The sequence below is a fragment of the Perna viridis genome, chromosome 1, assembly GCF_037379345.1.
Source record: "Perna viridis isolate PV_CMFRI_1.1 ecotype Kerala chromosome 1, ASM3737934v1, whole genome shotgun sequence".
Taxonomy (NCBI): Eukaryota; Metazoa; Mollusca; class Bivalvia; order Mytilida; family Mytilidae; genus Perna; species Perna viridis.
Window position 1 is genome coordinate 63,574,059 of NC_142445.1, and position 22,268 is coordinate 63,596,326.

Sequence of the window (22,268 nt, forward strand, 5' to 3'; positions counted from 1 at the left end):
ACATTAGGTTTGATGATTATAATCACTTAATGATGGGTCGTATTTACACAAGTGCAGTTCCGTTGTTACAATTGATTAGTACAGAGGCACATCATGGTTGGAACAGCGCCTACCTGACTGTTGTATCCATTTAAACTCGTTATTTCTACTATTAATGTTGTGTTCCACTCTTTTGCTTTGTCCAGCATCCATTTTAAGATCTTTTGATCTTTTATAACTTCTCAAAATGCTTTTTCTCATTTTTCTTTCTCTATGGTTATCAATTGTTGTTTCAAATTAATTATGTTTAAATCGGCTTTCGTCTAAATTAAAAATCATAGTTCATTAAGGCATTGGTTACATTTCATCAAAATGCAAAATAGAAGATCAATCAGGTTTCTACTATTGATAAGTATTGTGTATAAAACAACTTTAGTTTTGAAATTTTCACTACCAGTATGTGGGACATTGAGAAAAAATTTGTATCGTCATGAAATTATTGCTTTAGGACAACCAGTCACTTTGTCTTGAATTACAGCAGAACATTTTGAGCCTTATCTGATGGAAGAATTTGTTATAACATGGCTATTCAATAACCCCCACTCCTTTATCTTCTGTACCCCTATAGTGCAGTAGATTTTGATGAGTTGCAGACATAAACCTTATTATTCTACATTTTCTGTAATATTTTCTTTTCACCATCTGTCATAATTACAAGTTTTGTAGCTCAGCTAAAACAAACAGTTTTATCACAGATTGTTTGTTTATGTTTTGTGACAAGCAGCAGCTGTTCTATCTTTTTATCTCCCTTTGTAGAGCTCTTCAGTAAATTTTGACAATTCCCACCAAAATCTTGATTGTGATTGTTGATGTTATGATAGATAGATGGAATATTCTAAATATTATTGAGTGCTGAAAGTTTCTGGGAAAGAATGATAAACAATCTGCTGTAATGAGAAATGATACTCAGTAAAGTTCCCTAACTCCAGGTAACCTTACATTGGTTTGGGTCAAATTGCTTGTGGCAAAAATTTACTGGGTGCATTTCTGGTTGTCTGGATTGCTCTTTTCACATTAGTTTTGTGCAGAAAGCATTTTATCCAGATATTAAAAAGATATACTTTTCACTATAAGTTTGCAGGTGACCTAGGTCATTCTAATCTCAAATGTCTGCCTTTTAAAATTGGGTAGATGCCAAAGATGGGTCTGGTTCTTGTCTTGTAGTTTTACCTTTTGTTCATTACATTCTTCAATTTGATCTTTTTGTTCTCTTGTCTACCCAGTTGGACGCAGTATTGCCATCTTAAGTTTTTGTGGAACAGGCTGTTATCTTATAAAGGTTGCTCGAACAACATAAAATTATAACAGCACAGAATATTTACATACTGAGAACTAATTCCTAATGATGGTAATTTTTAATTTTAAACTTAATTTCTTCATCATAAAGATAAATACATACCATTATTAAAGTGGAATGCTAACTAAATACCTCACATACTTTCCCTTGACAGTATTATAGCTGCTGACAGAACTTAATTAAAGATATTTCTTATTAATTTCTTATGAAGAATGAGTAATATATTTGAATTGAATAAATATATAATTGTATAGAGGCATTCGGAAACATTTACCTCCGGCAAACTTGACATATTCAGCGTAATTGGTACCATTTCCACATTTTATACAACAAATTATGTCACATTTTGATGGAAGCCATTATGTTTTTAATATTTTTTTTCACTTTTATATTAGCTCAATTAAGAGTATGTGATAAAATAAAAAAGTGGTTAATAGAATGTTGGGAAATGATTTCTGGCGGTAATCTGCTTTACTAGGTTGTTAGATAAATATTACTGGTATTTACAGAGTCGAGCTCTTGGAATAATTGTAGCCAATCTAATTATAGCTACTTGTTCACATGAAGAAATCTTTAGTAATTACTATTTATGGGGCTATTGAAAGACACTTATTTGTAAAATCAACAAAAAATGACTATTCTCTTTAGATTTGCTTAACAACATGTCTACAGATTAGCAAAGCAGATTGTCCAAACCACAAATGGATTTCATAGCCATCTCATTTGTAAATGGCTGGCACCACTCTCAGTGTAATAATCCCTAATAAAATAATTGGCTTTAAAATCTTCTATAGAATAAATGATAAAGAATATTATCATAAACTTTCATCAGTTAAAACGATGTGAATTTATTGTGTCAGAAATCATCAAAGTATGGTGGGATAAAAGATTTTCATTAATTGGCCAAATTACTGCTTGCTAATGTAAACTGTTTAACTGGTTACCTGTTTGACGGCCATTGTTGCACAATACCAAACAGGAATATCAAATTTCTTTAAATGCTTAGACTTATTGTAATCAGAAAGAGTCAGTTTCAATAAGTTGATGTTTCATTCAAATATTTTCAAATTATTCAGTTTTTAAATGATCATCCCCTAATTATAATTTTGAGTATTTATGAGTTTTGATTATCATCTTGTTTAATCTAAATCTTTGATAAAAAGTGCTATTAGAGAGACATTTTTGCCAGTAAAATATGCATTCATAAATAATTCTGTTCTAGTTTTTAAGGATAGAAGCACCTAAAGCATAATTCACTCTTTATAAATGATATTTGTTGGTATCTTATTTATAAATGAACTTATTAAATATGAAAATTGATTTGTGAGGAAAAAACTAAGTTATAACATACAAAATGATTCCACATTTGAAGAAGAAATGTATGATTTAATAACACTTGGTCCACAAACTTTATAGCTTGATTTTATCATGACGTACTTAAAATCATAATTTTAGTTTGTTTTCAATGTTTTTTTTTTTGTTCTAACTCTAAAATCTAAAATTAAACAGTGTGTCATACTAATGCCGATAAAGATTAGTTTAAGGACCAAGTTAGTGTCACACTTCATTCTAGAAGTATCCTGCAGTGATCTCTTATGTTCCTGGACAAGATTCTTCATACAATTAAGTGAACATCTGAATAGCCACTTGAGATGGTGAAGTTGGTCGTTTATTTTCATTACATTTTCCGACATGGCATTCAGTTGGTCAGTGTGTTACATGGAGTTGGTGGCTTCCCTGACACTTGTTTTCTTTTCCCACTGGTTTATAATGAAGTGTCTTTGTCATGTATAATGGACTTCTGTAAATAATGGAGAAGAAAACAGAAAGGCATAGTCAGAAAATTGAAAGAATCCTCAAAACTGAACTGCATTTATTGATGTTAACAGATGCTTTATTTGTTTTGTCCTTTTTGTGGGAAAAAATATTTAACAATTTAAAGTTGCATTAGTTTTAATTTCCTGTATGTTTCATAGACATGAAATTGACAATGTCATAATTTGTATATTTCAGGACCCCCAACAAACAGTTCAGTTAGGGTTACGAATGGAAGAAATGATTTTTAACTTAGCAGATACACATTTATTTTTTAATGATTTAGAGGTAAGTGATGTGTAGTTAAAATGAAAATAGAAAGAAAAGAAGTTGTATTGAAATTGCTGGCTCCATTGAATGGACCATGAGAGAAATGATTTAATTGAAAAATGTTTTAAAAGGGGGAGAGGGTGTGTTCCCATCCAGAAAAAATTATTGGAAGGGGGTTACAGGCTATCATTTACTAATTACACATGAATCGCTAGTACAGAAAACTCCAACTTTATCTTTAATGTGAAAACAAATTGCATAAATAGATAAAAACAGGAGAAATTTACATAAATTAACTCACTGTCAGGGTCAATGTACAATATTCTAAGTGTCAGTATGTGTCCCCTCAGATTTCTTTTGGCATTTGGAAGCTAATAGTTAAATACTAGATACAAACCTGGCCTACCGTATCCTGCATCCAGGGAATATGGAATATGGTGTGTGACATGCTTAATAAATATCACTGAGTTAATTAATATACAGGAAATCCCATGGGTCACATGTTCCAAGGGTTGTCATTGTGTTGATTAAAGATAGAGAATTGGGTATGGTCATATAAAAAAGCCTGATAAATTGTAATTGACATCTTAAAGTGGATCAAGATTTGAGGCCAGCATAACAAGAACTTAACTTTCAGGACCAAAAAAAAAAATCTAAAAAAAAGTAATTGCTGTAAACATTGGACTGATTTACAATTGGTGAAAATAAGAACGTGGACCTTATAGGTCTAAACAATAAAATGGCAATACACACACACACACACACACACACATTTTTTTGTGAAAATTAGGTGTTTGTAATGTGTTTGATAGGACTTGATTTGATAAACATAAAAATAGGTAGATAGTCATGTTTAAAGTTGGAAATTTACTTTTTAAGAACCAAAAAAAAAAAAAAACCAAAAAAACACAAAAAACCCAAAACCCTGTGATATTGAATCTCTTTCCCCTTGACTTTTAAAGGAAAATTGTATACATCATTTTTCAAGTTGAAGAATCACTTAGTATCAAAATCTGAAAGCTCACTTTATAAAATGAATGCCAAGATTTATTTTGAAATTTTCTTCCTTTCAAACAGCTTTCAGTAATCCATTAAATACTATTGTGTTTAATTTACTATCGCTCATGTTCATTTGAAAAATATAAACAGAAAATTTAAAATGGCGAAAAAATTCAATGTAGGACTGTTTATTCTGTCTACGGCAGTGACAATATACACAATACATTGATGATTTAAATACACATCGCTATAATTGATTTGGACACTTATCATATTCTGAATGTGTCCGCTTACTTAATATGTAAATGAATTCCTCCCTTCATTCTGCGACAAATATCGCCTTGGGCAATGTCATATTAACAGAGTGTAAACATAAAATATGATAATTGCTCTACAGAATCCTCTGCCTTTTGTTAAAAAAGGAAATATTGTTGCTGGTCCCAGTTTGATGGGAGAAAATTACTATGAGCCATTTTTTCTTTTGATGAAAAGAGACCATCATTTTTACCAAAAGCCCACCATAACAGAAGTGAAGAAATACATTGAAATTTTGATATTAATCTTGCTTCCAAATGCTATTAGGAAACTTGTTTTTTTTTACCAATTAAATAAGAATAAAACTATTCAGTTTGAAGTGTTAGTGCATGTACCATATGAAATTATTGGGCTGCATACATGTTAAAACATCATATTAAGTTAAAAAAAAAATGGAAAACATAAATTATTCAATTTATTTGTAGTCTCCTTACAAAACAATTAAATCAGTCCTGAATTGTCAGAAAATAAATGGATTTTAAAGCACATAAAATCGTCACTTTAACAATAGAAGTTGAGGAGTAAAACTGTTTGGCATTGTCAGATATATAATTATTTCTTGCTTCAATGATGGTTTTGTCTATTTTACAGGAATGTGACCAAGTCCACATTGATGATGTGTCATCTGACGACAATGGACAAGATTTAAGGTAATGTCAGGTGAAAACATAGGGCTCAGTAAAGGGGTATACATCATGTTCCAACCAATAAATTTTTGAGCTTGCTAAAATATCCTTATTTACATCGAAAATGTCAGCTGCCAGTCAAATGGATTCTAATAGAGGTCTTTCAGTGAAGATTTTTTAGGAAATATTGACTACATGTATTTGCTTGTTTTTTCTGTCAGAATGCATTTCTTCAGACATAATTGAGTCTTTAAAACAGAGTTTAATTCTATAAAACTGAGATGAATTAGCCTCTGTAGTAAACACATACAAGTGCTAAATCAAGAAACCATATAATTTTCTACCAATGCAACTGTATAGGACTAATTCAATTGAATGTGATTGACTTATGTCATGAAGACCTAACAATAGCAGTAACAATAACATTGATGGAACTGCTGTTTTCATGGCCATATTGGTCTATCATAATTCTATATTGGGAATAACTCATGTGGAGAAATGTTGTCTTTCTTGGTGACATTGGTCTGTCATATTCTAATGTACTGACAATGTTTTGATGGCTCTTGTGGAGAACCGCAGTCCTGCTCAGTGACATTGGTCTATCGTATACTAACATTTATCAGTATGATTTGATAGGGTACCCTGAGGAATAAATCATATTCCTTTTTGTGGTTATTGGATAGATTAATAGATTACCGAGATGATGAATTTTTTTGACATGACAACATGAATTAAATGGGAAATGCCAGAGAGATTCCTATTGTATATATTCATGGGCCCTGTCATGTCGATTAAGTCACGGCCAGGTGACCAGAGAATATTTTTTATAGTCATTAATCTCCCTTTTTCATTTAAAACTTATCACTTATAGACCAATAAAAATAATTCATGAAATTTTCATGTCATTTCAAATCATTAGAAAGCAATAAACTATGGATTTATATTTTGAAAAATCTGTTTTTCACACCCGTTATAATTATCTAATTTTGAATTAAGAGTGTTCATTATTATTTTGCCTACATCATGGGACATATTTATCTTTCAGTAATGTTTGTGATTGTGACAGTATGAATATATCCAAATCAATTTAAACCTAATAAATAAGGGAATTTTTTGTAATAAAGATCAGATATTGATCGGGTATGATCACACTTGTCACCTCTGTGTGAATTTCATCACTAGATATCAGGCTATGAAACGATTTTAATTTGAATAAGGCCATATAGGATGAACATGTATAGAGGAATATGCATTAGATTGAAATAAAAGTGATAAATATGTTTTATTTTTGGGTCCTTTTTTTTTTAATTGTGGCCATATTAAATGCATTAAAGATTTTAAATTCAGATAGTTTTATTATAGGAAATAAAACAGGCAGTTAAAAGTTCTTTTGAATACTTATTTTAAAATGATGATGGCACACTAAGCGCCAGACACTCTTGACATTTTATTTTTGGATGCAAAAATCTGTCTTTTATCCTAGCATTATTTTCACAGTACTGTTTGATCATGATTTTAGGCAAGGCAGATGCTTCTGAACTACGCATCTGAATATTATGATAAGAATGAAGAATGACCTCATTTTTGACCTTTCAGATTCTTGTTAAAATTTATGAGGCTATAAATCGTTACAAATCAGGTTGACCCTCTTTAAAGTGATTAACAGAATAGGGATGATTAATTCTTTCACACTTTTTGATAAAAACATTTCAGAAAACATAAAAAGATTTTCCTTTGATGCTGATAGCACCACTTGGAGAGGTTAACTTCAGAACGATAAGGATCTTTTCATTCCTATATATCTTGTTTTATATGTTGGTATTTAGATGGCTTATATCATCCTGTAGGCAGGTGTCTTACTTAACTGGTAATAATGCAAAAAAACTGTTAAACCTGTCTATAAATTTCTTGAATTTTATGATTTTTTCTTAAAAAATGAAAGATTAAAATATATTTCTCCTTCGGCTTTTATCTTGCATGCCAGATGCACTAATCTTGATGGAGAGCTTAAAGATTTTGCAGTAAAGTAAAAGAAGTAAAATATTGGTTTTCTTTGAACAAGTGTATCGGTTACATAAATTATACTGGATATATAGAAACATATGTTAGATAGTTGACTTAGACAATCCTTTACTAGATTTTCATTAACAGGATTTATTCATTACTCATATTATTTTGTTGCACATTTTTGATTCAGCCCTTGGTTGGAAAGTTGAAACAAACATGGGTCTGTTCATTTTTTACATGAAAAAAAGACTGGTTGTCATCATGACTTGAAGGAGTGTTTGTTTGAAATATGACAGAGTCATCCATCTTTCTTTTTTTACCTGAATTTACCTTTGATGAGTAGCATGTCAGGTGTATTAGAATAAGCGGGAATTGATCCCCTTTCAATTCTCTGAATTTATCACTGGATTTTACTGGGGTTTTCTGTGTGTCCTTTGTTTTGTGGGTTTTTTTTCTTCATCAGTTATGCCTTTGGTGTGCCAGACAAGTGTGCCAGGCAAGTGTCCCTCCTTGTTGTACGTTTAGTACTGCTATATCTTCATTTAAAAGGCCTATATGACTTCTTTGTTTCTCAAAATTTTAATACTGAATTCTGTAGTTAAGAAAAAATGTAGAAAAGTAATTCAAACAACAACAAAAGTGAATAAGCCTCTATTGTCTCTTGAAAAGTTGAACCAACTTATATATAAGTCAGTATGAAAAAAAGGAACCTAAAATAAAGTGGGGACAATACTACCAAGGAGCAGGTTTCTGACTTGGATCAAGTATATGGAGTTAGGATTATATCTTTATTGACATGTCTTGTGGTATTTGTTTCTTCATGGTTTCTCAACATGGGTTTGATAGGATATTTGTTATAGGCAATTTAATTAATTAAATTGAAGTTTATACAATAGAAAGCTATGCACATGATTATTGATTTCTTAACGTATTGTCATGCTGTAATCTGTGACGCAGATGTAGATGATTGGTGGTTATTTTTAGTTCGCTTGGGTAGAAGGTCAATCGTATTTGCAAGAGAGGTTAAATTTATATGTTTTAAAAAGGAAACTATTGTGAGTCGTTACTTAACAAAGAAAACTGTTTTCTGGAAGTTTTATGTGATATTCATAAATATGTGACCGTATGTACGTTTTCCAATCAGTGTAATTCCGGGAAAGTTCATAAATACTAACCAGTGTCTGAACTTAAGGAACTATGGCGCAATAATTTCAACAGTTGCTTATAGTACTTTATTTTGGATTGTTTCAAGAGGAAATCGTTTTAAAAGCTTCCTAGAAATGTTCGGCCAATCCACATGTGCACTGTACGGTTAGTGATATATTGGCATAATTTCAAGAAATTATTTTCCCCCAATATATTTTTATGTAGGGGGTACTTTCTGAAAATTTCATTTTTGAAAAGTCTTGTTCATGTATAATGTAGGTAGAACATGAGCACAAAGAGTAGATAATTGTATTTTGTATTAGTTGTTTAGTTTTTAGTAAATGTAGGCAAAGGTATATGTGACAACTGGATGCCTCGACCCCAGTTTTTCACATGATTTTCTCGTTCATGTATGTCAGATCAAACATAATTCACAACTGGATTTGCTCGACCCCAGTTATGAGGGAGAACACAACTGGATGCTTTGACCCCAGTTTTATTCCTCATGTTTATTAAAGTTACGTTGTATGAATCCTAAGCCAGAAGCTCCGACCCTGGTTTTCCTTATATTATTAGGTAATTGGTTAATAAAATAGGGTTGGTTTAAACATGTAAAAAATTAGGATTGACAAGACTTAGCATGGGTAGCCCCCAAGAAGCCAAACTTTTAATATGAACAGGTTTTGATGTTATATTTTATATATGTACATGTACATGTATGTTGTTTTTAAGAAGACTAATGTATTATAATTTTGGATAAGATTGTAATTTTGTTAATGTTGTGTCTAATAGTTAGTGTGTTTATTCTTGTTGTTTATTTTGTTTATGTGTTCATTAAAATGATCACATACTGATAGTAGTTTCATTTGTAAGGTACTCAACAACGGCACTACACCTCGACACAAGTCAGTCATAACAACAGTTGTATAAAAGAAATTAATGTCACAAAAAATATTGTTAAGGAAATACCTGGTTATGTTATGTTATGATATGTTATGATATGATTTTTTTTTCAATTTTATTTCTTCAGTGGTTACAACTTTGCTGTAGATGGTTTCCATGCAGCTGCCACCAACCCTAATGTATTAGCAGGGATGAGGGGTGGAGTTGATTGGATGAGAAAATTAGCTTTTAGATATCGTAGAATAAAGGAAATTTATAACAGTTACAGGAACAATGTTGGAGGTTAGTTGTTTTCAAATATAGATAGGCTAACAAGGCTTCAAATGATCTTCTCAATGTTAAAGACTATAGGCTCTGATTATTTCAATTTTCCCCTCCAGTAAAAATTTCTACCATGCAGTGATTAGGATTATATTGGGCCATGTATGGTACATTTTATCCCATTCCAGTTGAAAGTTTCAATTTTGAATCTAAAAATTATTTTTTGTTATAAAAAAAAAATGGGCTAATGTAATTCAAGATTTAAATTTTGATAGAGATAAGCAAACTGAATAGGGTAGATAAGAATAGGTTCCCTTGCCATTTACTATAGTTTCCTTTGCACCCAATTCTGCAAAAAATGAAGAAATATAGACACTTCTGCTAAAAGGCCTGGATGAAATAAAATTACAAAATTTTAATCAGAAAACACATTACGAATGAATTAAAGACTATATGATTTATCTCAGAAATTATCATTAGACATTGGAAAACTTTTGTACTCTAAACCACCAGAGACTGTGGGTGGAAATCAGATTTATCAACCTACAGGGTAGTGAAATACCTTTTGTATGAAATTCATCATTGTGTATATTCTATTTGTAGGATTAATTGGTCAACAGAAACGAGACAATTGGTTACAAGTACGACAAGATATAGAAACATTGACTGATAATTGGCTCACGTTGGCATTGAAATGCTTACAGATAATTAACTCAAGGTATGAGTAGCTCATAACATTGAAATGCTGGTGGGGGCTAATGCATCCCCTTTGCAAATAAATTTCTCAAATGCTGATCAGTTTTTAAATAAAAAACAAAATTTTATGTATGAAATCCTTATAATACTTTATTGTATATTCCATACAGTCTTGATTGTGTTTTTTTTCTCTTGAATGTGAGGAAATAAGTGATGAAATTGTGCTTGATAGATCATACAGCTTCAGGATTGCATTTCATAGCTTTGGCTAATAACACTTAGATTTGCTATGATGGCTATTGTTTCACCTATGAATTTTATGATATTATTAGTTTCTTAATGCATGATGTTTTATTATGAAACTGCAAAAAAGTTAAGGGGATATATAGGAATCACTATCTGTCTGGCCATTCTTCCACATTTTTTGTGATTGTGACTCTTCCTAAACCACTCAAGGTTTAGATTTGGTGAGTTTTATTGGAAGTTTAATCTAACTTAAGGGTTTTACACTTAACATTTAAAAAGATTTGAAGCAGGGTTATTTTCTTTCTGAGAGGATAAGACAAGAGATTAGAATTTTTTGTTGTTGATCAGTCTAACCATAAATTGAAATTTCATTAAAATGATATGCATACAACAAGAAAACAAGAATAACAATAATGGTTTTATAGAATAATTGAAATGAATTGACGAAACATGAAAGTAATACCTACAAACAAATGTTGATGTATACACACTCAAAGGAAAAATCAAACAAAGCTAACCAGTAACCAGAAGTAAACATAACTTATGGCTTTTCTTTAACAGGTCAAACTGTGTGAATGTACTAGTCACCACTACCCAATTAGTTCCAGCTTTAGCTAAAGTTCTATTATATGGTCTAGGAGGTGTGTTCAATATAGAAAATGTTTACAGTGCTACAAAAATAGGTAAGTTAAATGATAAATAACAGCTTGAGATATATTATTGGTATCTGTGTGTACTGATTTTTTTTTTCATGGTGCTGGATGTCTTGTCCATTTCTGTCCATTATTTTTTTGTGAGTGAGTTATACAATGATAGCATTGTTGACTGTTGTTGATTTTTGTTCTGAGGATTCAGTGAGTTTGTATTTTAAGCCCATCCTCCATGTTGATGAATATGTGGTTAATGTGACATTAAATTGTTTATTTTGATTTTCAGGTAAAGATAGTTGTTTTGACAGAATAGTGGCAAGATTTGGTAGGAAGTGTACATATGTTGTCGTAGGTGATGGGCGGGACGAAGAACAGGCATCTAAACAAGTAAGTTTACTTTAAAAAGTATTGAGGCTAAATGAAACAAATTGTAGGTGTTCAGGATTTCAACCATGTCTATAACTCCAAATTATCAAACAGTTTGCTTTGAAACTGGCTGTTATGTTTGAAAAACAATCAAGAAAAGCATGAGCAAAAAAAAAATAAATATATATATAGCCTAGCTGGCCGAGTGGTCTAGGGCGCTGGACTTAGTGCAGGCGGTGTTGCCATAGATGTCACAGCGGTACGAGTTCGAGTCCCGCGGAGGGAACGACAAAAATTTGCTTCGCAAATTTGACAGTTCTAACATCGTTGGGAATTTTTCAGACCCTTCTATAAGTTTACGTTATCTTCCCTGTATCAATTTGATCCGATGGAGCAGTGTAGAGAATAGTCTTCACATTCTGAGACGTTGTATATATATATAGTTAATATGAATGATTGTACTCTTCCATATGCAGACATGGATAATTGGAAAAACTAAATACATATTTTTTAAAAATTTTCAGATGAATTTTCCATTCTGGAGAGTATCGAACCATTCCGACCTAGCGGCCTTAAATCATGCGTTAGAATTAAGCTACCTCTGATTGTGATATGGACAGAAAATCTGCCATCAAATAAAACTTGCCTCTTATTCCAGACCAGGTGTGATGTCATTTCCCATCATGCAATAGACTGTTTCCTGTCAGCATTGCATTATGAGACAATTGTGCCATGAACTGCCATTGTTGACAAAAGGACCACAGGAGGTTACAATAACCTTGACTTTAAACCAAAGACTTAAGTGCACAGGGCGAAGGAATCTTGATGTAATTGACGTTGTTGTTATAATTTTTACGTCCGTTAAGAGATTTTATAGAAACTATATATTGTAAAATTGGTCTGACTTATTTGCATCAACCATGAAATCCTTTTGGTGAAGGTCATTGTGCTGGCCTTTTATGATTTCAAGGTCATGGCATTGACCTTGAAAATCAAATGACATTTTGTTTAACTTTGTGAGACAAGGTTACCTGTTTGTGATGTTCTTTGACCATGGTGTGTGTATTATTTCAAGTGCTTTTTTATGTTGACAATGTCTAATTGCAATATATTCTTACAATGTATACAGATATGTTTTAAAATGTTTTACAATGCTCATTCATATAAAACAAGCATATTCACAATAAAGATCACAGTACTTTCTTCAAGTGTAAATTAAAAATAAAAGTTCAGATTTGAAAAAAAATAGTTAAACAACATTGGTGCTGTATGATCATTTTGTTTTTGAAGGAATAAATATCTATATGTAGTGTAGATTTCTTGTCCAACAAACTTAGTATAGATTTTGAGCATGTAGTGAAGCTAAAAGCTTATAACAGTATATAAATTCTTTATTGTGAATGAGGCTTGTATAGTCCATATTGTGTATAAAGTTTTAGTAGTATTTATATCTTCTGGTGCTTTACCATAAATTTTCAGCATTCAGTTTAAACCAAAGTCCCATGTATATAAAATGAACACTATATCTTGCTGACATATCAGTATATATTATTGCGTATGCAGATGACAATCAAAATCTTTCTAAATTGTAAAGATAATCAATCTGTTATCGAAATCATAATTTCTAAATTATTGCCATGATGTTGAAATCAGTGTTATCAAGGGTCTTATATGGGGTTGAAAATCATATTTCTCGATGGCTATCAAACCTCATTTTATTACCCAAAGAGAAACCATTTTTTTCTGTTGAAGGAATGTTAATTATTTCAGCAGTCCCAAAGATCAAGAAAATGGCTTTAATTTGTAACTAATAAATCTTATTAATATCATTTGAAAATCAAAATGTAAAACTTTAAAAATGCATGCAACTCGGTGCATTTAGTACTCATAGAGGCTTAATTGCCATAGAAACTGTGAGACTTAGCCAAATAGCAAGATTGAAAAAATTATAATTTTTTTTAATCTTTTCTATTTATAGTTAGCAGTATTAATTGTATGTTAATGGAAAGTAGTTTGTTTCTTAATATTACAATCAAATATTCCTGGCTTTAAACTTTTGTAATGTTGGTTGTGAAAAACTACTTATAAGTTACTGTAATCAAAATCCAATTTATTAATAAAATTTTCAGCTTCAAGAATGTTTTACTTGTTACATATTGTGGAAAATGCAATTTTAACTTGAACTTTAAAACTTGTGAATTGCATTAATAAAAAAATGTATTTAGTTTTGTTTATTATTCAGAGTGTATAATCAAAGAACAGAGGGAAAAAAATGCTAATGACTTTTCATTATCAAATTCAGTTTTCGGCTTGATTTTCAAATTTTCCTTGTAACTTTTGAAAGTTAAGCTGCATTCCAGCAGGCACCTGATATTATTTTATTGTAAAAATCTCATGACAAAGAATCCTTTTTAACATAATTCATGGGTTCTATATGCAATGTTTTTAATAGATGAATCAATTTTATATGTTTTAATATTTATGAATCAGACTGGAAATACAGAAAAAAATCTGGAATCGATTTTTGTTTTAATCATTAATGTATTTTAAATGGTCCATTGTTTCTAATTTGACTGTCAGTTTTTATAAAAGTTTATGCTTTGTTGCAATTTTAATTTCCTTGATCATATTTCCGTTCTTAATACTCAATTATTCATTGTTTATTGATCTATATATTATCATGTTGTTCCATTGTCCATTTTTATGTCATTTTCACAAGAAATAAACCAAAGATTTTTTTGTAAATACATTATGCCTGGGACTCCCTTACCATTGCATATTTTATTCTTGAAGTACTTGTCTAAGGCCATTATATATTGAATTCTTGGTTTTAAGGGCTACATTGATTTTGTGTCACAAGATAATTTTTTTTTATTTTGTTTTGTTTGTACTATTCTTTAGAGAGAGGGATGCTGGTATTATCCTTGTGGTATTAATTCTCAAAAATGTAAGAACAAATCAATACTTTAACAAAACAGCAGTGATTCATTATTTGCCTTAAAACCAAGAAATGAAATAGAATGGCCTTATGGTTTTTGTTTTCCCTGTGTTGTATATCTGCAGGTATTTTTTACCTGTGCCATAGATATTTTCTATTTTACATTTTGGTTGTAAAATCTTTGATCAGTTGTTGATGTTTTGTTATTGTTGGGTGTATCTCAGTATCACTATGGATACTGATGTTGTAAAATATCATGTCATTGTACCATACAAAAGGGAGATAATTCTATTGTAATAAGACAACATTTGTCAGGCATGAAATGATAATGCAATAAAAAAAGATGTATGAGAAATTTAAAACTGTCTTCACTTTTTTGCCTTTAAATGACAAATGAGCTTCATGTTTAACATCGGATTAACCCTGTGTTGTAGTTGTTTTTGCACTTCAAAGCTATGCAGTACCTCTATAAGTCATAAATTTGAAAGGAAAAAAAAATGTTCTTTTGGGTATGCTTTTGCAGAATGATTATCAAAATAACATTTAAAGTTAATGTGGCTATTATAACACGAAAGGTCATCACTGTAGAAGAAAGTCTTCCCAGGTCAGTTGCATATTTCATTAAATAAAAGATCAATCTTTTATTATAACAATTTTTGTAACACCAAAATATCAGATGTGCTTTGTTATATTAATTTAGAGGTCAAATTAAACATATCAGTGATTAAATGATTGGGTTGTGATATTACAGTCACACCTGTCTGTAGATCATTGAATTGTGATGTTAGTCGCATCTTTCTGTAGAATTTTTTGGGTTGTGATGTTACATTCACACCTGTCTACAGATCTTTGGGTTGTGATGTTACTGTCACACCTGTCTACACATCTTTGGGTTGTGATGTCACAGTAATACCTGTCTGTAGAACTTATAGAGTGAAACCTGTCTATAAATAGAACAAGTTTTAGACTGAAGGATTTGTTTTATTAAGGGAGGAGTGTGGATATACAGGTTAGCAAGAGGCTGCCAAGGACACAGCAAACTGGATTTTCCTGCTCAAACAGTTTGCCCCTGTAGTACATGGACTAAGATAACCCCCGTGCACCCCCACTCATCAACTAAAATACGATTTTCAGGTACCCTTATATCTCCCATTTATGATTTTTTTGTTGCCAAAAAATAAACTGAAGCATTTTGGTATTGTTTTGGTTACTTTTTATACCTCGTTGAGGCAAAAATCCATTTTTTTAATGTTTTTTTGATTCTTCAAACTTCTTTTTTCTACAAAATGAAGTAAACTGACATTTATATATGTATCATTATGTAGCCCAATGTCTCAGCTATCCAATGATACCAAGAAAGTTGCAGTAACTACTACAAAAATTGCCAAAATTCATCAAAAGAATCCCAGAAGTATTAATTATGATAATACTAAACAGAAAATACCAAATAAGAAATTTTTTACTGAAGCTTAACTACTCCAGGTGTTTTGACATGGAAAATTATGTCAATTTAAGCAATATTTCAGTTGGGTAGGGTATATTTTTTTCCATTTTGCCCCCAAACCCTAAGTGTTACTTTCTTGGTACCATTGTAAAACTGTGATATTGGGCTACATAATGTTACCTTAATATGTTTAGTTTGTTTACACATGCTGTCTCAGGTAGGCTTAGACACACAAACAATTGAGTCACAAAAATCTCAGCTTTTTGACCCAGTGGGGTACAAATATAGGCTTATACTGAAAAAGAATTCAAGAATATACTTTGGCAATGTATGGATTTGGTAATGGTATAAAGTATAAAGGTACCTTAAAATCACCATGAAGTTGATGAGTTGGGGGGGGGGATGCACAGTAGACCTTCCCAGCCCATGGACTACTGTACTTTTGTTGACTAATGTCAACTCATTATTATTTTGTCTGGATTTGGTTAATAATGTAAAGAAACTTCAGAAGTAATTTGGTTTAGAAAGGTCAAAGTTTATTCAGCATTGGGTTAAGGCAGGTGTCACTGTATAAACTATAGGTCTTTCACCAAGAATGAGAACAGATGAATTTGATACATCTAAGTTTCTTCCATTGAACTAACTTGTTGATTATCATTTACATAGAGTGACCTGGTTCACTACTGATGACAGCTGAGGTGTAAAAGAACTGAATAAGTGAAAGTACTGTACAGTAGGTAATTACTGTGGGTGCCAAATTTTGTGATTTGCTCTGTGAATAGGAGAATTTAATTTTCACAGTCCTTATTTTTTCTCATCTTCAGTTTTAATGGAATGGAAATTGTATGTAAATTGTCTGAACTTAAATCTGGCACTTTTAATCTCATGATTCCTAATACCTTGTGAATATAGGAAAAATTTGAACAGCACAAAAACTTGATAAGGTACCTTCATATTGGAGATTGAAGAAACGTTACCTATAAATCTCTCTTTATAATATAAAATGAATGATTAGTAAACAGAACTTTTTTATTTTAAAGAACAATAAAGACAACAGACAAATGTATGATAAAACAGTTCGGTTCAGTAACAGTACTGAGGCCAATCAAACACAATGTTGTTTTAATTATTTAGCATTTGTGTAAATATTGCATTAATAAGGAAGCTCATTTGGGACTGGTTTCAAAGAAAATCTCCATCTCCAGTATTTTCTACAATTCTTTCTAAATCCAAATTTGAACCATCCGAGTACTCAAAATAAAACATTTGAAAAAATATTGTGTATTTAAGATAATCTCCATTTGATATTGGCCTCGAACTCTAAACCACAATACATTGGGTTACTTGTAACATGGTTTTGTACATACTACTTTTAAAACATTGGTTATGTTTCTATTATCTAAAGCTCTCTTTATCAAACTTTTCACTTAAGATCATAAATAAGATCCATGTCAAATATTCTCAAAACAATGCCCTAACACCAATACAAAATGTGTTTTTTCTCTCAAAACTGAATTATAATCTAATGCAGCATTGTTTTTATTTAAAACTCATATCAGTAGTGAATGGTTCTTTTTTATTCCTGCAATTCTTATGGTTTTATTATTGAAAAAAGAATAAAATATTTTTAATAAACATTATTATAATTTTACCTGTACATTATAATACAAATGTAGTAGGAATGAAATCCAAGTTAGATCCCAAAACCAGAAATATATGACCTTACAGCCTAAGCAAAATAAGTCATTTCAGGCCAGCTAACTGGTTGTATCATAGGCTAATTGCATTATTAAAAAAAATCATAACAACATGGAATAACTGTTACAGTATTACACTTTGCCTTTTCTGGTTGTTAGTTACATTCAGTATTTATACATAATTTGTGCCAAATATAGTGTTCTGTATCATGACAATAGAAATGAAGTAAGACCAGTTAGTTCTTTAATGATCAAAATGATTCACTGTTGACCTTAGTTAAAAAAAAGGTGAAATATGAAGTATATAATTTCATCAGTACATATTCAAACGCATCTTGAGGGACAATCTCAAAACAATAAAAATCATCATTCAGGGACCATCTCATAGTAGTAAAATCCTTAACCATAAAAACATGAAAAATGTTAACAAATGTGCAAATCTGTACAAAAAGTGGATATTACCACATATCACAATTTATTGCACTAATATAACAAATAAATAACAATTATTTACAGTGAGCACTAACCTTAAAAGACATCTGAACGCAACAATAGTTAGTCAGTCCATGGTGATTTGCTGATCAACTCTATGTCAGAGGGTATTGTCTCCGGTTTCTTAATATTGGAAAATTAAGACTAACATTTTAAGAGGTTTTTGATATGTTTTTTTCAAGAGATTTTAAGATAAAGAGATTAAGATGCTCCTGAGATACTGGGACAAAAATTAGCAAGCTTTTCTTGGGAAAACAAGGGAACTCTAAAAATAAAAGATGCATACAATTTAAAATAAACCAGAAGCTCATGAAAATTTCCTTTTTTAATTTGATACAGAGTATGACAACTAAAAACAATAATAACAATGGATTCTTTCATTTACACATGACTTAGACAAATTAAAAAAGACCTAGGCAAAATCAAAAGTCCCCTCAAGGAAAAAACCTTCATAAGGAAATGTAATAAAGATAAGGAATTAGACCTAAGTTATCAATATTGAAAGTACCTTTGAAAAAGGTCTTTGACATTTGACCTTTATCAATTAGAACTTATGATGATAATCTAAGGCTGCCAAATATTCTGATGTTACTTTTTTTAAGGAAAAAAAAAACCCTAAGTATTGTTAAATTTTCAATAACTTAACAAATGGAGAATGCAGAATTGTAATTATGCAATATAAAGTATCAATTTCATATAACAATGCCACGACAGCATACTATTGTGGTAAAACTATTGTTAAAATTACTTTCTTTAAAAGCATCATACACCTTTGGAATTTAAATTATAACATATTTTTTAGTTCTCTGGAGTTGGATGTGATAAACATATCTTGACAAAGAGTAAATCAGCAATTCCATGTGAACTAATGATGTTTAGTGCTTGCTATCTTTTGTATGAAAAAAAGATAAATAACAATAAAAATGTATAAATCATGGTAAGTATTGCACATTTTAGTCTTCATCATGCAATGAAACCAGTCTAAACCAAACCCTGGATGACCAAGATGTCTTCCTACAGCAAACACAGGATAACACAGATACCTGCCTAAACAAACTCTGGATGACCAAGATGTCTTCCTACACCAAACACAGGATAACACAGATACCTGCCTAAACAAACCCTGGATGACCAAGATGTCTTCCTACACCAAACACAGGATAACACAGATACCTGCCTAAACAAACCCTGGATGACCAAGATGTCTTCCTACACCAAACACAGGATAGCACAGATACCTGCCTAAACAAACCCTGGATGACCAAGATGTCTTCCTACATCAAACACAGGATAACACAGATACCTGCCTAAACAAACCCTGGATGACCAAGATGTCTTCCTACACCAAACACAGGATAACACAGATACCTGCCTAAACAAACCCTGGATGACCAAGATGTCTTCCTACACCAAACACAGGATAGCACAGATACCTGCCTAAACAAACCCTGGATGACCAAGATGTCTTTCTACATCAAACACAGGATAACACAGTTACCTGCCTAAACAAACACATGATGACCTACAAAACCCAAACTGATCTTTTATGAACCCTGAACAACCTAGATATTATGAAAACCCTGGTTATCATAAAAATTCAATTATTAATAACATACAAGTTAAATACTCATTAAACATTAGCTTAACAGAGTAAAAAGATGATTCTGAAGGGTGTTAGAGAATTAGTGTTGGCAGGAATTTTTTGTAGGTAATAGTAAGCTCTAGTGAGCTTTAAACTTGAATCAATTTCTAACCATATGTAAACCAAACATCTGCCCTACCCATCAGAAGTTATGTTTAGAGAGGTTTCAAAGCCAAATGACGAACAAGTAAATACTAACGAGTAACTACTAATGATATAAATGAAATAAATGGGGCTTTCTATTGGTTACATCATGTTACCCACTCATTATGTAGTACTGTTAGAACTGGGACAGCTGTAATTACAAGATCAGTTTTCACTCAATGGTAACTAAATCTATTAAGACCTTTTGTTTTGTAACAATAGTATATAATATGGTATTGTTTTCCATAAAATATAGGTAAATAATTTTCCAGAGGATATTATACCGGTACCTATATGTAATTACCAACAGTGCATTATTAATCCAAAAATAAATCTGATAATTTGATTATTCTAAATTTTGTAACATGTAATAATCCAATCAAACATTCTTCAATACACAAAGCACATATAACTTGCTACATGAGAACACATTGTCACAATTCAGGCATGATTTGGACAAAAACCTTAAAAAATCGCATTTATTACCACAAACAGTGCTTATTTCATATATCTGGTACATTAATGGTAAAATACAGGTTCACATTTCATTATTGGCCTACGTATACCACATTGGTTCATAAACATTACATAGAAAGTACCACAAATTGGAAACAGAAAAAGTGAAAGTATGTATATACTACATAATGGAAAGCACTTCATCCCTAAATTTTAGGGGTTTTCCAACATAAATAAGTTTAAGTACTATCATGGAGAGAAAAAAGACACATGTACCAAAATTTAGGGTACCATGAGTTCTGGGATTCAAGTATGGGAAAAAATAATACTAAAATAGTGATGACTGCTCAGTACTAAGAATGGGCATGAAAATGTCAAGGAGATGAGATACTGTGCCATGGGGTTAATTTGCATATTGGTTTCAAACATCAATTTGACCTTGCTGGCATCAATGTCATATCCTGCTCATGCTCCAAACATCTTCTTGACAGTATAGCCTGGCATTGAGTAGAAAAACAGGACCAGTAGAGCTGTCAGAAGGGCAACCAGAAATATCTTCAATATCACCCATTTGTAGTTGTGCCACAAGATGTACTTGAGGGATTTGAACGGATTTAGAAACCACATAAATGATGAATCTGGTCGACTGAAAAGCAAAATTGTAATTTATATAATTCATTTATAAGGAAATGTTCTTATGAAAAAATAACATCAAGGAATAATTTCAAGCCTGACAAGTGTTGTAGAAAATGGTTTTCAATAGGATCTGGTGTCAAGTTCATACAGTATAACCAAAAACACATTTGCATTGTATCTCTGGCTGTATAAATAAGTCATCATTAGTGGAGAAAAAACTTATTTTCATTAAATAGCATTCTTTGCTTTACAAATGCCCAAATAGTTAAAATATCAGTCTATTTTGATATACAAGTAACTACATGTACAAGGATAATTCTACATTTAGGAAATGAGTTATTTCACAACATTCTTTTTAAATACAATTTCACTCGAACTCTTAGTAACCACATTATTACAATGCACCCCAAACTGATTCATTTTTTTAAATGACAATGAACATTTCTGGCAGAATGCTGAATGTACCGACAAGTCATTAAAACCAAATGACCTATAATCCCCCTGCACATCATGACATACAAATTACTAAACTTACTTTGGTTTTTCTAAGGGATCTGGTTCGTTTCTTCCTGCCCCTGCAGGGTGTTTTTCAGCTTCTTCGCCAGACATAAGATGTAACTCAGCTTCTACTTTACCCTGAAAGTAATATGTAAATGACAACAAACTTCTAAACCAGATTTTCCTAAATTCCTTCCATATAAGTTTCAATGCATTTTTACCTGTTGAACGCTTGCATTAAGTAAATCACATTTTTTAGCTGTATTACAACTTCTAGGTTATGTATGATAATTTTGCAGTTTCTAAAATTAAGAATTTAGTTTCTGGTCCCATTAGACCATTTGATTTCATACCTGTTAACTTTCTGGAACCCGAATAGTAGATCTGTCTCATCTCAGATTTTTCTAGACTTAAATTTGATCTTATATTTTGGATAGGTATATAGAAAGTGCAAGTTAATGGCTGTTGCAAAATGTTCTGTTTTCTGACTTAAATGATATTACTCTGGTACTGCATTGCACATTCAGCTGAGTTAAGCGGTTTGTACTAATTACAGATTCAAAACATATCATATACAATGGAATTTAATTTGAAATAATGAAGAGTAGGAAATCACAGTTGTTAAATATTCCTTTCTTATGGGTAGAAGACTTTGTGTTAGAAAAAAATGATTGAGTGAACTGGA

The 22,268-nt window shown here is 31.3% G+C and overlaps 2 protein-coding genes across 20 annotated transcripts in view; one reads left to right on the forward strand and one right to left on the reverse strand.

The window, feature by feature from the left end:
* LOC148629807 (protein phosphatase EYA2-like) overlaps nt 1-14,936 on the forward strand; it is a 114,743-nt gene extending 99,807 nt beyond the window's left edge. For all 9 annotated transcript variants that reach the window (XM_088557438.1, XM_088557402.1, XM_088557419.1 and 6 more), the window contains 7 exons: nt 3,350-3,439; nt 5,327-5,385; nt 9,545-9,699; nt 10,282-10,396; nt 11,182-11,303; nt 11,557-11,657; nt 12,161-14,936. In XM_088557438.1, coding sequence (XP_088413564.1) covers nt 3,350-3,439; nt 5,327-5,385; nt 9,545-9,699; nt 10,282-10,396; nt 11,182-11,303; nt 11,557-11,657; nt 12,161-12,241 — 723 coding nt within the window. In that variant the 3' untranslated portion in view covers nt 12,242-14,936. The remainder of the gene's footprint in view (nt 1-3,349; nt 3,440-5,326; nt 5,386-9,544; nt 9,700-10,281; nt 10,397-11,181; nt 11,304-11,556; nt 11,658-12,160) is intronic.
* A 2,090-nt stretch (nt 14,937-17,026) lies between these two features.
* The window catches only part of LOC148629809 (otoferlin-like), a 123,312-nt gene continuing 118,070 nt past the window's right edge, over nt 17,027-22,268 (reverse strand). For all 11 annotated transcript variants that reach the window (XM_088557524.1, XM_088557513.1, XM_088557504.1 and 8 more), the window contains 2 exons: nt 21,621-21,721; nt 17,027-21,095 (listed from right to left, as the gene is read on the reverse strand). In XM_088557524.1, the coding sequence (XP_088413650.1) occupies nt 20,915-21,095; nt 21,621-21,721 (282 nt within the window). In that variant the 3' untranslated portion in view covers nt 17,027-20,914. The remainder of the gene's footprint in view (nt 21,096-21,620; nt 21,722-22,268) is intronic.